The sequence below is a fragment of the Bactrocera dorsalis genome, chromosome 4 (genome assembly GCF_023373825.1).
Source record: "Bactrocera dorsalis isolate Fly_Bdor chromosome 4, ASM2337382v1, whole genome shotgun sequence".
Taxonomy (NCBI): domain Eukaryota; kingdom Metazoa; phylum Arthropoda; class Insecta; order Diptera; family Tephritidae; genus Bactrocera; species Bactrocera dorsalis.
The window spans coordinates 35319333-35338279 of NC_064306.1; the positions used below are offsets into that span (position 1 = coordinate 35319333).

At 37.9% G+C, this 18947-nt stretch overlaps 2 protein-coding genes across 5 annotated transcripts; both read left to right on the top strand.

Moving 5' to 3' along the window:
- Positions 1–642: 642 nt before the first annotated feature.
- LOC105227256 (alpha-(1,3)-fucosyltransferase C) lies at positions 643–6759 on the top strand. The gene is made up of 2 exons (XM_049456325.1): positions 643–1745; positions 5729–6759. The coding sequence occupies exons 1-2, from the start codon at positions 877–879 to the stop codon at positions 6165–6167; spliced, it is 1308 nt and encodes a 435-aa protein (XP_049312282.1). The 5' UTR covers positions 643–876; the 3' UTR covers positions 6168–6759.
- A 4629-nt stretch (positions 6760–11388) lies between these two features.
- On the top strand, positions 11389–18932 carry LOC109579189 (protein stoned-A). Of its 4 annotated transcripts, none has more exons than XM_029550613.2 (4): positions 11389–11538; positions 12093–12377; positions 16260–17561; positions 17626–18932. In XM_029550613.2, exons 3-4 carry the CDS (start codon positions 16289–16291, stop codon positions 18930–18932), a joined length of 2580 nt encoding a protein of 859 aa, XP_029406473.2. In that variant the 5' UTR covers positions 11389–11538; positions 12093–12377; positions 16260–16288. The 4 variants fall into 4 exon arrangements, with proteins under 4 accessions (XP_029406473.2, XP_011204800.2, XP_029406474.2 ...); XM_029550614.2 differs by having other exon boundaries at positions 11392–11538; positions 12225–12377; XM_011206498.4 differs by lacking the exon at positions 12093–12377.
- The last annotated feature ends 15 nt before the right edge of the window (positions 18933–18947 follow it).

Genomic DNA, 18947 nt, shown 5'->3' on the forward strand with positions numbered 1-18947 from the left:
CGTGGTACCATTTTTTAATCGACCAAAGAGATAAAACAAAAATTCGCTGATGGAGCTAAAGGTCATACCAAAAAGCGCTTTTGAAAAGTTTTTCGAAAACTGGAAAAACTCGAATCTCTGACCGCTTAAATCGAAGGGATCGGATGATTTTTCTTCGAGTTAAAGCTACAGCAAATTTGAGAAATGTAATTTTTAAAAGCACGCGTTTAAAGATAAGCTGATTGTACTCAGCGGCTACACTTTCTCTTCCTCAAAAACTATTTCAAATATTCATTTATAATTTTAGTATGTCGTTTTTATAGCCATAGATTATAGAAGCATGTTAAGACAAAAACAAAAAAACAAATTTCACACTAGGTGTGCTTCAAAACAAAAGTATTTTCCTCAATTGCTTTGTTTACCCTCTAGGCTTAGTCGTAAATGTACTTGTGTTTGCTTAGAGCATAGATAGTGTGATTTGTTTGGCGGTAGTGCTGTACGAAACATATGTACGTACATGTGTGTAAATATTTACCAATGCCAGAAATTGTGATTATGTACTCACAGGTATTGACAAACATTTGTACATTTTACACATTTCTTGTCTATAACTACATAAATACATACAAATATATGTATGTTTCCGTTGAGTGTCTACTAATGATTAAGTATTTTTGTCTATGATCTTCTATGTATTTATTAGCGTCACCGGCACATGCTTATCTAATCAAATAAACAACTCAGCGATGGACTGAAGTACGAACTTTGCGCGGCAAGAACTGAGCTAATCGGAGAACTATTATCGATACTACATAACTACATCGCGCGACATACAAACAAATTTCGGGTGTCCAATCGGTGGTTGAATCGAGCACGCACTCATTTGTTGGCGCTGCCATGCGTTATACCGAACGCCGGTCTATTGACGCTACGCTGCTCAAGCGTAGTGGCGATGAGGAAGCGAACGCAGTTGAAAACGTCGCGTACGTAACGAAGGACACGATGTACAAACGTAAAAAGTGCACCATACTGCTCGTAATACTTGTGACCTGTGCCAGTTTTCTGGGTATCGTGCATTTGCTAAGTAATGCACCCGAATTTAATCAGTACCGCATACTACGCGCCTATCAGCGACAAATTCGAAATGAAGCAACAGCTATCGACGCCGGCCGACCGCGCACCATACTCTTGTGGAATAGTTTTTTCAAAAATAAACGTTGGGGTTTCGACGAGGATACGCTTGGTCCGGACTACTTTCGCGATAAAATGAATTGTCCGGTGTACCGTTGTGATTTGACGAATAACCGCGACTTTTTGCCTGCAATTGAAATGTACGATGCTGTGCTCTTCCATGTGGCCGAACCGTTTCCGCTATTGCATTCCGTGCCGCGTGTACGTGCACCGCATCAGCTGTACGTGTTCGCCTTAATGGAACCGCCGGGCGAGACTAAACATGTGCTCTCCGACGAGGGTGGCTTCTACAATTTGACCATGAGCTATCGACTCGATTCGGACCTGCTGTGGCCCTATCAAATGTTCGAAGATATTGAAACTGACGCGGTAGTGGCGCCGGCGATTCGACCCAAGTGGCGTCAAGCACCAGCCGTGTGGAATGACACGAATGTTTCGCAGTTATGGGAGGGTAAAACTCGTATGGCGGCTTGGTTTGTGTCGCATTGTGAGACGCTGTCGAAACGTGAAAAATTGGCAGCGGCATTGCAGGAGCACATTCCCGTGGATATTTATGGGAAATGCGGCAATTTCAGGTGAGTTGCTTAAACGATTATAGAAAAGAATTAGAGTAGAGTGTGTGCCTAATGCTGGACAGCTAGTTAGCGCAAATTCGAAACTATAGAGAAAATTTCGAATATTACATAATATGAGCCATTTTAAGGCATAGGAACTTTGACGACTAACGCTCGAACCGCTGGTCATATTCTCATCGCAAATCGAAGTGAGACCGCGGTCAACTTTTTTCAAGCATTATATTATTGTTGTTGTAATTAGTTTGATATATACATAGCATAAATCAGATAAGATAGTATCTAGCCTAATAGTCTTATTTCACAAATACGAAATTTATGACACATTTGTCGAGTTGTTCAAACGCTAGGAAATACTCATGCCTGTCATGGCGGTAATAAGCCTTTTTATTTATCACACGCTTGATAAGATTAACAAGCTATTGTATTCAGTAGGTGCGGTTCTAGAATCTCGATGTTTGGTGGCCAACACAGTAATAACAGTAAACAATACAAAATTATGTATAAAAAAATGTGTATGTCAAATTATGTGCGACAAAAGTGAAACTTTTCCAAGCGTGTGTAAATAATGAATGCCCGAAAGATAAGAATACAAATGCCTAATAAAATTTATTCAAAATAGTTTTTATTAATTGTATACGTTTCAGTTATCAGCTTTTAGTTAGGTCATTATTGCTTTGTAATAAATGAAGAGCATTGCATTAAAGGTAATTCCTATTACAAGGGGGTAACAACACTTCTAAAAAATATCTCAGACATATATACATATACTAGAGGACCTACGTTTTACTGTGGCGGATAGGTAGTACTACTAATACCATCTTTATGATTTCTATTAGTTTGATTATGAGTATTAGTTAAGGAATGATCGCATTTTTGATGAAGCAACAAAAATGAATCAAAAAGCATTTCGTGCATTAAGAAAGAATTGGTTTTTGGCGTAAAAATACTATTGAATTTGGGCTGTGCATCAGTGAAATCAATCGAGTCCAATCGATTATAAGCCTAGTGGACTGCATATTAAGAAACGGTTCTCAAGCGTGGAAAGACAAAAAAAACGGCTGGCAAGGTTATGGCATCAGTCTTTTGGGATTACCGTGGTATATTATTCATCGAATGATAAATGAGCCATTTTTAATTCATTGTGTATTTGATTGCAGTTCTATTCTACCATTCCCAATATTTAGCAATTTTATTATTTTTCAGGAAGGATCAGTTTGAAATTGTACGCATATACATATGTATTCATCGTTTCCGTTTAAATATTGTATTGCTCTGTGCAATGCTTCGAAAAGATTTCTGTATATCTCAAATTTTTTATCAACACTTCAGTTTACCGCTATTTTTTATGCCAGACCTTTTGCAATTTTAAATTGCCTGTCAAGATACCCCCTCCAATAGTTAGCAGGTATGAAAAAAATGTTATAGCTACCCATAGATTTTATGGTTTGAATATTGGATACTGCGATGGTAGCGCCATCTAACGGTCAAACATTCCAAAATTAACAATTGATTAAAAATGAAAAAAATAATTTAAAAAATTTTTCCAGTGGACCAAATTGTAAATCTAAACCATTCTCGAATCTGCTTGAACATACACACAAAATTTCATCAAAATCGGTCCATCCGTTTAGGAGCAGTTCAAATGCAAACACACAGTCAGAAGATTTATATATATATATATAAAGATTAAGCTTGTTGGACGATGTGACCAAAGATGTCTTCTATGAACGCACCTATGAGAGCGATGTCTAAACAATGATTGGTGACTTTAACGTCAGAGTAGGCAAAGAAGATATCTTTGGTATCCCCAAATGGGTTGAGGCTGATCGACTTCGCCGGGTCTCGAAATATGGTTATCTGTAGTACTAGATTTCAGCATAGGAAAATTCATCAAGCTACTTGGCTGTCTCCGGATTGAAAAACCAGTAACCAAATCGAACATATTATGATAGGCGGAAGACACGTCTCCAGTGTTTTAGACGTACGTATGCTCTGAGGTCCTAACTCGGACCACTATCTTGTTGCAACGAAGGTTCGACGTTGAGAAGCTGCAATCACAACAGATAGCCGAACGATTTTCTGCTTAACTTGCACTTTTGATCCCTGAGAGCACTTATCAGCAACTCGGTATAAGGAAACTGGGGGACGGCATTTCAAGCTCCTTACGTAAAGCTGAAAACTAAACCTTTAGTTTTCGGAAAAAGCAAAAGAACAACTGGTACGATAAGGAGTGCCGTGTCACATTAGAAATAAAACATACTGCCTACCTCCCAACGTTACAATCGGCCACAACGCGTGCGGGATGGGATAGATACCAAGAGTTGAAGAAGGAAGCGAACCGCCTTTGCAGACAAGAAAAGAGAGAGGCCGAAATGCATAAGTACGAATAGTTTGATACGCAGGCCGACAGATCTAATGCTCGAAATTTCTACGAAAAGATGCGGCGACTAACAGAAGGTTTTAAGACCGGAGCATATTTCTGTAGAGCCCCCAGAAACGATCTAGTGACTGATGCCCAGCGTATATTGAATTTATGGAGGGAGTACTTCTCCAGTGTGCTGAATAGCATAGTGAAAGAGATGCTAAACCCGATTCCTCCAACCGATAACGATAGAACAGACGTTCCATTGTCCGACCACAAAGAAGTGCGAAGAACAACAAAGCAGGAGGGCCGGCAGCGAAGGAAGGATGAGGAGCACACAACAGTTTCTTTTGTAGAATATAGTCGAACGAAAGCATGCCCGATGATTGGAAATTAAGTGTACTCTGGCCAATCCACAAAAAGGGAGACGGTGCAACGGTGAATACCTCAGTCAATGGAAGGTTGAGCTGTACGAGATATACAACGACATTGGCATAGTTCAGAGAATTAAGAGGCAACGGCTACGCTGGCTAAGTCATGTCGTCCGAATGGATAAAAACACTCCAGCTCTTGAGTATTTGTTTTAGTACCCACCGGTGGAAGCAGTTGCGAAAGAACCCGGCTACACTATGAGTCTCCAATTGGCGCCAAACAGCGAAAAGGAAGAACGACTTGCGCGCTGTTGTAAACTCGGCTATAACCACCTAAGCGGTGTCTACGCCAATAAAGAAGAAGAACAATTAATGATAAATAAGTAGATAATATTCTTGGGTTTGTAACTTGAAAATGAGGGGAAGAAAAATAAAATATGGGGCGGAAAGTTCATTATAACCCCTTTGAACAGAAAATGATATTGAAACTGAGAAGAAATGGAAAAGTTCAGGAAAAGTTCATAGTGTCATGAAATAGTATGTTTAATACCCTACACGATGCGAAGAAAAACAAAACAAGAGTAAGAAAAGGCAAAAATAAAATAAAATCTAATTTCCATCAGCGGTTCATTGTTATACAATCATCATAGCTTCTTGAAGCTGTTGAAGTTTCAAAGCTTGTTACCGACTTTATATTAATTTGACGAATTTGGGTGCTGGCTTAGACTAATTTTTACTGAAAAAAATCGACGAATGTATTCCTAGCTGTATGTTTTATAGGGAAGCATTGGAATGCGTCTTTATATTGCTCCAGTAGTGACTATTCCGACGAAGTTTAGTTACGTACTAAAAAGTTTTTCATTTGGGAACTGATCTACTGAGAGATGGGTATTAAAAAAAAATATTACTTTCAAAATTATGAACCTGGATCCATCTAATAATAGCAAAGTACCCTGTATGTTGGCAAATCACTGAATCGAGTTTTAATATTCAAGGATCCTTTCTCTGCCTCTTTGGAGGATACCTTTCTGAAAAATGCCATTTACATATTTCAATGTGTACTATAATTAAAGTTTAGATATCAAGTCACTGTTCCCAGTGATTCATATAATTATTGTTTCAATCAGAGTTGCCATCTAAAGAAAAAAATTAGCTGTACAATTAGATTGAGGTGGCTATTGCCAACATATTTATATTTAGTATCTAATTTTTAAAATGAGTAACTATTTCATTTTTTTTTCTACTTGCAGCTGCCCCTACACCTCAAATGAATGTGATGAACTATTGGATAAAAGTTATAAATTCTACTTCTCGTTTGAGAATTCGCTATGTAACGACTATGTGACCGAGAAGCTGTACAATGCTATGAAACGCTATGTGATACCAGTTGTATTTGGTGGCGCCGACTACAGTCGCTTCGTGCCACCACACTCGGTGATAGATGCCGAAGATTTCGAAAGCGCTGCAGAGCTTGCTGCGTATCTTCGTTATGTGGCCACGCATCCGGAGGAGTATATGCGTTACTTCTGGTGGCGACGCTACTATCGCCTGACTTTTCGTTCACCATTTTGTGATCTCTGTGCGAAGTTGCATAGTGTGCCTTTTAGGCAGAAAACACAAACATATACGGACATCGAGAAGTGGTGGATGGGTGATCAGTGTCGTTTTGAGGCTAAAATTAATTTTTAAAACTCAGAAAGAGGTGCATAAATCTATGTAGATGAAATAAGTGCAACTAACTATAAACATATGTCTATATTTGTAACCTAAAAATTAGTCGGTTTTCGTATTTTTAAGTAGTTATAACAAAGAAAAGTGCTGTTGTATTATAAAGGTAATGTCTATATAAATTATTTTATGTGTATATACATAGGTACGTTGGCGAGCTGTCTTCGATTTGCCAAACACTGCAGAGTAGTGAATCGAACAAACAACTCGCATGTATGTGAAATACTTCTACATATCAGAAAGAGATACAAAATAAAGAGGCTAACAGTATATTCTCTTTTGCGAATTTCGTATTAAAAATGAGTTTTTCACTTTCACATGCAAATTCTGTTGACAAGAGAGCAGAGCACAAAGCAAGGTAGCAGAGCAGTGGCGAATCGAAGACAGTTTTAAAAGTTTTCATTTGGAATAGTCTTTAGTTTGTAGCATAAAAGTACGATATATTTAGAACAAACACACTGTGCCTTCATAAATTGCCTTTATATGAAATTTCCTACTAAAATTTTAATAAAAAAATGATTTTGAATAAACACTTTTAGTACTTAAATCCAAATTCTTTTTGTTTTATTTAAAAACAGGAAGAAACCTTAACTTCGGTTGTACCAAAGCTAGAATACCCTTCAGAAATGCGAAAGGTTCCTTACAGAGACTTGAGTGTGATCGTTCATATCCAATCTCAACAATTTCTTCGGAGATTGCATAATTGTCCTTGACAATAACCCATGCAAATTTCGTAAAGATATCTCGTCAAATTAGTAAATTTTCCATAGAACCAACTACTTTCGATTATTCAGTTTGTATGGGAGTTCTATATCAGCCATTCAGGGCAAAAAAAGGATATATCCAGTAATATCTTTACTCTTGACACGAAATGACAAGTCCAATAGCATAACGCTATCGACCCTCAGGTTCCGCAATATTGTATTATAGGTATACAGTGAAAGGTAAAGCTGAGAGCCTGGCTGTTCTTCCAATAGTTCGTTTAAAGCCTTTATTACTCTGGTGGCCTATGTGAGTCGACAATGTCGGCTAATCATAGTTAAAATTTTCGTCATGACTTATGACCACTTTTCACGTAAAATTTTTTGACTTTAAGCTACGTTTTCGCATAGTTGAATTATTTGCTTTCTGCGTCGGGCGGTGAAGGGGTTATATCCATCTGCATGTCCGAAAAACCATAAATTTCGATAATTTTTTTTTTTTGACGAGGTATTTTATTTTAGAAATATATAAAAGTAATGATGTCCAGGAACCTCCTGTTCCTACTTGCTGAGCTACTTTATATGATGGTTTCCTGGTTGGTTTCCTGGGGCAGTGATTCGTTCAACTGTATTTTTCCCTTCAAAAAGCAATATTTTATCAACACGCGAAATACATTTTTATCGATTTTTTTCATTAAAAAATGTTGCTCCACTAAAATGCTATAATTCACGAACTAATGACCTGACAGCATGTATAATATAATATAATTGTAGCTCTTTGTATTAGGCCGGGGACTTTCCAATTGACCTTATATGTATATACGTATATTTCAAAATTTGGCAACCACTGCCAAATCTGGCGATTCAAAATTTTATTATTAAGTTTGAAGTTTGTGAAGCAATATTTGTGTTTTTTATAGTTACTCAAAATATTAATTTCGGCCAAAAAATGGAATTAAATCGCGAACATTTTCGACCGATTATTTTTAACGACTTTCGACGTGGATTAACTCAGCAACAGTGCTTCAATGAACTCCAGTCAAATCTTTGATTATGAGCCTCCATTACAGACCAGAGTTTATTGATGGTATGGTGAATCCAATCGAGGTCGTAGATCAAGACGAAATTCGTGAAAATCGTCCAAAATCAGTTCTTGTTTCGAAAACTATTGATGCTGGGTACAAACTGATATCGCTAGATCATCATGTGACCTATCTTGTTATTGAGACCACTATAGGTATTAGAGGGACTAGCATACATTAAATTTTGCATGGCCATTTGATTGTAGAAATTTTTGTTCACGTTAGATTCCACACAATTTGTTGATTGGTTTAAAAAGGCCGTTTCGATTGGTCGAGAGAAATGTTTAAAAAATAACGATAACGATGCTTCGAATATGTACGTCTATGACAACATGACAGGTGGTTAATCGTGGATTTATATGTATTAGCTCGAGAGTAAATTTTGAGTAGTACACAAACATTTTTAATGGGCTATCTTTCAAGACATCAGGAATACCATTCGCCGAAGACGGGTCACTCGTGACTAGGACAATGAGAGCTATCAGACATCGAAAGAAATAACCGCATTTTTGAGGACTTAAAGCATCGATTGATAAGTCTTTCGCCCTGACTGGGCACTGAATAACCTTTTCCGACTTTGTTCCCGTTTGTAAAAAATAAACTATAAGGTTAACGTTTTTTGACACCTGAAAAAGCGGTTGATGGGTTCAAAACACATGTTTTGGAGATATCTCAAACAGAGTGGCAAAAGTGCTTCGACAATTGGTTTACACGCTTGTAAAAGTCTATAGCTCTTAATGCAGAATATTTTGAAAAACAATAAAACGATGTGCGATGGTTAATATCTGTTTTGTTCCCTAATCTCTAAATATAAAAGGCAACCTGCGTATTAACCTAAACTTGAATAAAATAAGGTATCATGTTTACAGAATGACCCACTTTAAGGTGAGTTTTTTATTGAATAAATTGATGGTAATTGATTTGGTAACTATCAGCTTCAAACATCGGAGCACAACCATTTCATTTTCTATGGTATTTTAAAGTGGTGCTTCCTTCGGACTTTATCGTCGAAACATACAATAAATAATAATGCTGATATATGGTAAATCTCATCAAAAAGTTTCCAAATATGGCATGAAAAGCTCTTCGACCCTTGTTACCGAAGCTAAATACCCTTTCGTATATTCACAGACAGATAGACGGGCATGCCTAAATCGACGCAGTTCAACATACTGATTATGTATATACTTTATAGGGTCTCCGACGCTTCCTTCTGGGTGTTACAAACTTCGTGACAAACTTAATATACCCTGTTCAGGGTATAAAAATATATCACTGTTTGTTTCACCAATGACAGACACGGATTACAAGGGTAAAAATCATGGTGAGGAGGACACGACCTTTTTCCTCCCTCTACTTCAAGGTCGCTTAAAAAATTATTTATTTTTTGAAATTAAGTTTGTATAATCTTCAAATATTAATAAAAAAGTGATAAAAAAAATGGATACTAAAAATATCAAGTGCTTTTTCTCGCTCGAAATTCGGGTTTTTACACTAGAATACCCCTTTAAGAAGCAAATATAGAATTTTCAAAAAGTTAAAATTTTTTGGCTTTAAAAAACAGTTTAGGGCCCTCAAAATACAGGGTAGGCCATTTAAAGTTGACCCATCTGGCAACGCTGTAACTTTTAACAGCCTCTGACAAATCGGACCTAATGTCATACCGCGTTAGAAGCGTCATTCGAAGACAATTTATACCATGGAACAGTACACTCCAAAAGAACGTGCTGAAATTGTTCAGCTTTATTTTCAAAATAACTTTTCAATTGTGTTAACTCAACGTGCGTTTCGCGCAAAAAAAATTAAGTGAAAAGTGCTCCAGTTAAGAACACAATTAAGTCTTTATACGCAAAATTTGTGAACACCGGTAATTCTCAGTAATGCCAGTCATGCATCCAGGACAACGCACAAGACGTTTCTGATGAAAATATCGAAGCTGTACGAGCCAGTATTGAGGAGGAGACTCCATCGACATCGAGTTATCGCCGCTCTCAGGAATTAGACATCTCTCGCACCACTCTCCGACGCATAATTCATACAGATTTGAAGATGGATAAACTTCTGGTTTCAACAGGGACGGGGTGGGCTACATGCCATACAGCTCGACCAACAATCAATTTATTGCGACCATTTTTCCCCGGGCGATTGATATCGAAAAATGGTGATGTTGACTGGCCACCGAGATCACCAGATTTGGACGCCACCAGACTTTTATTTGTGGGGTTATTGAAATCCAAGGTATACGCTAATAAGCCAAAGACCTTAGCTCAACTGAAAGCCAACATTCGACGTGAAACAGCCGCCATATCATCCGAAACATTGCCAAAGTCATGGAAAATGTCGAAAAAAAGAGTGCATTTAGCTGATCAAAGCTAAAGGTGCCCATTTACGCGATCTAATTTTTTAAATATTAGCTGAAAACAAATCCCCTTGAACCAAAATAAATTATTTTTGAAATGAACAAAAAAACATTGTTTTCGTTTGTTCTTTTTTTTTTAGAAACAAATGGGTCAACTTTAAATGGCCTACCCTGTATTATTCAATTGTTATAATAAGGGAAAAAGTATTTTTTCGTTCAAACCGGTGCTCTTGAAATAGGATATTCCAAATATAGGATATTCCAAAATTTCAATACATCTTTTCAAAAACATGTTAAATAAATAAATTCTAAAAGAGAGAAACTCGATTCGCTTTTATTTATTTCCACAATACATTTTAAAAGTTAGACTTATATTTAGTGTTTTAGAAAGGTCCAATCCTCCTTTGCAATGAAATGGTAATATAATTGTAAGATCTTTCCACTCCTTTGACTAAATATCAAAATATTTATTCTCTTTAAAAAAAAATTAAAAATTTATAACTTGTTCAATAATATTCACAGTGCAGCTTGCAAAGTGTCAAAATATCAACGCTGATTTGTGACATTTGTTGTTTCGTGAAATGTCAAACCAGAAGAGAACCTGCACTGAGCATAACTCCTTGCTCTCATCTCAATATTTGCGACTGCGCGCTGCAAAATTATCATATTTACATAATTCCGCCAATGACAGCTGTCAATTTAAGTAAAAGCGACTTTTATTTAAACGCTACGAACTCACCACAAACTCGAAGCTTGCACTTTAAAAGCCAAATTGCAGTGAAGCATGCTTTTAGGCGTAAAAATATAACATACAAAAATAGTTGGGTGTCTAAAGGCATAATATATTAGGCACTTAAAAACAGATTTTAAAGGGTTTTTGAACAAATATCGCTCGATATATTTTGGACTAGCGCTAGCTGCTAAGCTTTCTACGGTTACACGCAAGTTAAGCTCGACTCGTTGCCTTGCCAAAAGCACACGGTCGTGCGTGTGAAATTTTGCGATTTCACTCGTCATTCAGTCAAAGATTTTCCGATATTGCGTGCACTACTACAATAAGCTCGGTCGAGACGTGTTTCAAAGTCAATGTGAAAAAAGTGAAAAATTCTCATTTTTGAAAACAAAAAAGCCAAGCAAGCCAACCGAAAACATTTTATTGCAATTCACTTTATCACTAAGCGCAGAGAGACGTAAGTTGAACAATTTCCTTCAAAGTTCAAGCGAACAAGAAAACTTTGAAGCGTTTGAAAAATTCTGTGGAAGAATACATTTTTTTCTTGACTCTTTTTTTTCCTACACGCTTACAACCACACATAATTTCTATTTCCTAATAGCGTTAGCATAACTGTAATATTTTCCTTTGACCTTATTTTTTGATAAATTGATCTTTGTATAGCCCATTCCTAATCCCGTTAAAAATTCAATAGAAAATCTTTAACGAATGCAAGAAAAATCCTCACACATCCCTTTGCAGTAGTAGCAGTGTCTTTGTGCGCTTGTGTGTGTGTTTGTGCGTGTGCGTGTGTGTCACTGTAAAAATCGATTATTCCCCTCAGCCGTGGGCTGCAGCATATCCCGAATATAGATTTCCACATATACCCAACCGTAGATGAGTTTCTTTTTGTCCGTCGTTTTTTTAACACCTTCTGCTTCCTCTTCTTCTTCGCCCGAGTAGTTACATACATACTTATTTTCTGTATATGTTGTATTCTCCTTGCAATATTGCTGGCTATGCTGCTGTCAGTGGGCAATGCTAGTGTTGGTGTTGGTGGTGGCATGCAGTATTTGTGGTGAACTTAATTGAGAGTGTCCAGTGGTGAATTTTGTAAGAATTCGGAGCTTTACCACTGCCGCGTATATGTGTTGGTGTTTGTAGGCAAACAGTTAAAAGAAAAGCGTATATAAAAAGAAACAACAAATATTAAAGAAAAGAAATAATAAAAATCAGCTGAAAAAGCCGAAAAAATTGAATTTATTTGAAAGAGAATAAAAGTGAAGTGGACATGTGGGTGTGAGGTCAACGCAAATGGTGAGTTGTAAAGTAATTATAACGGTATACTAGTATAAAGAAAGTAAAAATATAAATAGCGGAAGGCTTAAATTAATCCTTGATGTGCTTACTCATGTAAATATGTATGTATGTTGAGCTATATGCTTGTAAAAATATATAGTGCGTGTATTCGCTACTATGCTTATGTAAATATAAGAATATGTGTATAGTATTTATGTAAAATATATGATACATATGTACTATATATTCTTTAAATATGTTTTCAAAAATTGCTTCAAAATTTCACAAAGCTTTTTTACATACATATATACATATACGTATGTATATAGTTACATATATTCATGTATATACGTACATTGGCGCATTTGTAATTAAAAATTAATGTAGAAACGTTTAATCTGTTATCCAATAGCATAAAAACTTGTGTAGTTAGCCAGTTTCAGGGGGGCTAAGGTCAATAATAGTTCAAGGTCAGCTTACAATTACTTAAGTTTTCTTTAGTTTCTTCCTTACACACATATGTACGTACACACATGCTCAATATAAATACATATACATTTGACTCAAATATGCAGCATAATTCCGAACGATTTTACTTGATATATAATACAGATGTACATTCATAAGTCAACACCGTCAGACACATAAACATACATATACACATAAATACATAGTTACGTACTTACATATATGCATTGTGATTTACCCGCATATCTCAAAGCGGTTATGTAAACCTAATATTTCTTTGAGTTCAATTCACATTCCATACTGATCAATTCGTGCCGAACAGAACTTTGATACATAGAAAGTTGTAAAAGTGTTGAGAGTGTGAAAAACATCGTAAGCTAAGGTAAAAATTTGATTATCAGACGAAACTATGAGTCGACTGAGTCCAATTTCGTTAACTGCTCAATTTACCTTAAGGACTATATATAGAAACCGTTGACCTAATGACTTAAGAGTCAGTGTAAAGTCACAAAACTCCGGCTATGCAGGGACTAGGGGTTTATTTCTCTCACCTGAGGTAATCCCATCCCATTATATTGTGTTTACAATTACTTTGATGGAGATATCCGCCATTACTTATACATGAAATTAAAACAAAATTGTAAGGTCAATTGAACAGTCTTCGGCCTGACAAACAGACGGCACTACTAGAATTAAATCCATATGATTTATAGTTAACCGCGCGAGTATGAATTTGTCAACTGTCCGATAATTAGTTTGTGAATTATATCATTTTGTGAGAAGCAACTTATGTTATTGTAAAAAAAAATGATAGAAAGGAACTTTGTGTTGATAAAATATTGCTTTTCGAAGGGAACAAATTCCCTTCAATCAAAAACTTAGCTTGTTGACGAGTTTCGGCATACTGCCCCAGAAATATTAACCATCAAGGATTGTTATGCCAAGTTTAGACATGGTGAACTGAGCACCGAAGATGGTGAACATAGTGGACGCTCAAAAGATGTTGTTACCGACAAAAAAGTCCACAAAATGATGACCCTAAAGTGAGATGTATTTGGAGATGTACCAGCATAATAAATCCACTTTTTGCGTTGATATGTAACGACGGATGAAACATGGCTCCATAATTTCACTCCGAAGTCTAATCGACAGTGATTCGAGTGGAGTGCACAGGATGAACCTGCTTCCACATTGAAAAAGGAAGGACCATCAACAGCGAATATTATATGGCATTATTGCGCCATTTGAAAAAAGAAGACGCCGAAAAAAGGGTCGCATTTGATGGAAAAGACGGTAGTGTTTCAAGATAAGACAATGTACAGCATGATAAGACAGTAGAAAGGAACGTAAAAAAAACCATGAATCGGGCTTGGGTTTGCTTCTGCATTAACAGCATTCGCCAGATCTGTCCCTCAGCGACTATTTTCTGTTCTCAGATCTCAAAAGAATGCTCACTGGGAAGAAATTTTCGTCGAATGAAGAAGTGATCGCCGAAACTGAGGTCTATTTTGAAGCAATAGACGAATCGTATCGAAAAGTTGGAGGGTCGTTATAATCAGTGTATCATCCTTGAAAGGGATATTGAATAAAAAAACGAAGTTTGTGTGTTTACTGTGGTAAACTGGGGACTTTTCAATTGAACTGTTAACTGTGAAGACTACTATCGGGTTGTAAGATCTGCAGGTGGACATGGCCCATTTTTATTTATTTTTGGTACATAGCAAAATATTGATCGATGTATGATACTCGTATATACAATAAAAAGTTTAAAGCAGCGATAGATATATGTACATAGTCTATTTCAGTCTGTGTCTAGGTGAAGGCATGGCTCGATTTTTAAAAGAGAGTTGTATTTTATCTAATATATACACAGTGTAACTTCGATATTCTATGAGAAGCGGCCCACTTGGGAACACGCATCGCTAGTATACTACTGTGATCAAATTGAAAGGTGATTTTTAAATTTTTTAAATTTATACTTCACGTGTTTTTCGAATCGGAAAATTTTTTTTCTGTAAGTTGGTAGTACTATAAGTGACATCTATGCTAAATTTCACGTCAAAATATTCATTAGTATTTGAGCTACGCGTCGTTTTGTAAGGCTCTAAAGACTTCTTCGATTTTTACTACAAGTAAATATGTCTGAATTTATTGAACAAAGAAGTGCGATAATACACCATCTTATACTTCATTGGATATTTGTGATAATTTCACCACATTTTCAACTAATATCGTGCCGCAACCACCGCATTCGCCTCATTTACCTTCGCGTAACTTCTGGCTATTCAGCAAATTCACATGACCACTCCGAGGACGCCGTTTTGACTCAATTCAGGATATAAAAGCTGAATCGAAGAAGGCTCTGATGGCTATTACGGCGGAGGATTTTTTCAAGTGCTATGATGACTGGAAACTTCGTTGGAAGGGGATTACTTTGAAGGAGATGAAATGGAAAAAATTCACCTTTCAATTTGATCACATTAGTATAATACTTTAAGAACTGCAGCCAATCGAAAGACATGCTACGTGATTGTAGTTCCTGTTGCTGATCATCACGCATCATCCAGCAAGTTGTGGCGTTTGAAGAGAGCTAGTATGAAAAGCAGTTGAATGTTGATAGGCTGTTAGACAGATGCTCCTTTCCATTTTCATTTATAATTATTAAATTGATTACTGGAATTCCAAAGCTTTACGATGTACTTTCTGCATCCATTGAACCATTGGATGATCTCCAAGTATCTTTGGCATACTACAAGTATAAGCACTCTAAAAGTCTCCAGTATTTTGATTGTCCTTTCTTTTAGCTACGGTTTATCAGATATAGCGTCGCAACATTAAGGCAAAATTTTAAAAGAGAAATATACGGCTATTTTACAGTACTACTAAGATGGAGAAATGTGCAGTAGTTCACGGAAGTGAGGAAAGTTCTCTGAGCGCCATTCACTTTGGAGCGCCTAGAAACGACTCTTTTACATGTGGCTCAAGCAGCTCATGACTTCCGGAGTTAGATCGTCCAATCCGATAATAATATATACTAAACCTCTCCCGGTTTAAATGCAAGAATTTTATTTTGAAACTCGATGTTGACTGCCGAGTTGAAAATGTTGTCAAAGAGGTAACTTTGGCTACGATGGCATACGTTTTTTTTACCATAAATATTTTGCTAACAAGGGAATTATATAGAAATTCATGGATCTTAAAATCTTCATATTTTTATTAGTATTAGCAAATCTACATGCAGTTCCATATGGCTTTGGACTCGCAACATTTCATACTGCTTTGCAATTACATTACCACACATAAGAAATCAAATGCTTTATAACTCATTAGTATATTATAGTCATGCGTATAACCATACCTATAATCATAATCTATAATTTAGAAGACTTAAGGAACCCATACCTAACCATTCATCTACTTCACATTTTACAGACCGATATCGATGTCTCCGCAATTAGAGAATGCTTAAGTTACCAAAGGGCTTAAAAAAGAAAAAGAAGAAGTCGAAAAAGGACCAAGAACTCTTCACCGAAGAGGAGCTCGAACAGTATAAGCGCGAGTTAAAAGCTAAGCAGGAGGCAGCCGCTGCTAAATCGGACGCTGGTGAATCGGACGCAGCATCAGACGTTGAGGGTTTAGCACCAACTGCAGCATCCACTTCCAGCACAGCTCCTGCGCATACCGAAACAACTGAGGCAAACGCGGATACCAGCGCTAACGGCGGCGCAGCGCCTGCCGTAGCTGCAAAGAGTGCCGAACAGGACGAAGAGTGGGCCAAGTTCAAAGCGCTTACATCCGGCGTCGATTCTATTTTACATAAAACTCAAGACGAGTTAGATCGTATTAAGAAAGAATCTTTCTATCAACGTTTACCATCGGCGGCAGAGAAAAAACGACTCGAAGAAGAAGAAGCTGCACGTCGTGAGGCGGAACGTTTAGAAGAAGAACGTCGTAAGGCAGCCGAATTAGAGGCACAGCGTGACAAATTAGCCGAAGCTGTAGTTGAACTCTCCGAATCGGAAGGTGAACAGGACGAAGAGGTCGATGATATCTTCGCTACTGATTATATAGAAGCGATAACTAGTGGAGAAGTACAATTAGCTGTTGTACCTGAGTCGCCGGTATTAGAATTTGACGACGGTCCTGATCCGTTCGATACAGCATATGCAGAAAAAGTTATTGTTGGCGCAGATAAGGCTAAGGGTAATAAAAAGCTTGTCAGCCTTGGTGCGGCAGTTGAAGTCCTATCAGGACGTGTGGATCGTGAGCACGCACTTGCGCTTGCCAAACCGAAACGTAAGCTACGAAAAGGTATACAGAACTTATTGCTGAGCGAGAGTATTGATCTTGCCGATCAGGAAGTTGAAATAGTTGCAGCCGAACCACAGAAAAATTTACTTGACGAGCTTGTGGATGATGTACCAGCGTCAGATGCTCCAATTGATTTGAGTGTTTCATTACATTTGCATTTGATACAACATAAAAAACCAGAAGAAGAAGAGGAGGAGGAAGCGGAGAACGACACCGGTTTACCGGATTTGTCAGAATTCGATGCACTTAAAGACGATGATGATGATGAGTTTGCTGAATTAGCAGCCGAATCGTTAACCAAAAAAGAAGAAGTAAAAGTTATCACACAGATACCACTTCCTCAAGCCGAAGTACTTTCGCAAGTTGTAGACGCAGATTGGGCAGAATTTGAGCAAGTACCCGAAGAGGAAGCAACCAGTGAAGGTATTCTACAAATGAATCAATTTATTTTTCTTTTATACATACAAACATTCTTTTCGATTTCCAGCTAAACCAGCACGTCCTCCACCACCAGCTAGACCTGCCTCTGGTCCGCACTTAGTTGCAGGTGCCATATACATAAGTGACGACGAAGAAGACTACGCCGCTGACGATCCATTCAATACCGCATACGCCGAGCAAGTCATCAAAAAGACTACCGTACTAGAAGAAGACGACGACTTTGATCCACGTGCTGAGGAAAAATCTGCACCGCCCGTCAAACCGCCACCACCAGCTGCAAACTTACTATCACAGCCAACACGTGATTTGTTGGGTGGCAGCGCTACTGATTTGTCCAAGGTTGGTCCCGCTCCCATAGCGCCTACAAAGGAGGTTGAGGAGGACCCAGCTGATTTTGATCCGTTCGATACCTCTGCAGTCAGTGCAATCGTTCAACCCAAGGCGACGGAGTTAAAGTTCTTGGAGCGTGAACTCCTACCTGAAAGTAATCTTAAGCATTCACTTAGTGATCCAGACTTTGATCCACGTGCAGACGAACCAGCACCAGCTCCAACAAAGGCTGTAGTGCCACCGCCTCGTCCGGCCGCACCCCCAGTGCAAACTCAAAATAATAATCCGACTATTGATTTTGATACTGCACGACGCAAGTCTTCCCTAAGTTTGAATATCCAATCAAAAAGTGTCGGTTTCTTGGTTCCTTCACAAGATTTGCTTGGTGCCGCGAATGACGGTCACGGCAACAAGAAACCATTGACACCTTATTACGCACCGACTGGATCAAAAGAAACAATTAGTGAAAAAGAGGCAGAAGATCCATTCGACACCTCATACGTACCAGAAGCGAAACCCAGTCAGGTTGAACTGAAGCATCTCGAAGAAGATTTGCTAACAAAAAATACTCTAAAACACAGTCTATCCGATCCCGATTTCGATCCACGTGCGCCACCCACACCGGTGCCAGCAGAAGAGCTATTAGCAGTAAAAGAAGATATAAAGGCGAAGGTGCTGACACCTTCTCAGGAGAGTAAAGACCTAACAGACGACACTCCTGAGTACATAGACCCATTCGACACATCTATTGCGTCTAATTTGCAACCAGGCAAAGCAGAGCTCAAACTTTTGGAGAGTGAATTGTTACCTCCTACGGCTCCACAGATTACGACTGGTGTGCTTGATACGCAGACAGACGCACAAGAACTCGGTCTAGGCGATAAGGTATTAACACCTTCGGTACCTGTAAAACAACTTACACTACCCGAAGAAGTTGATCCGTTTGACACTTCTATTGCGGAGAATTTGGCACCAGGCGCAACCGAAATCAAGTTATTGGAGAGTGAATTAATTGAGCGTTAAATTTCATCGATCACA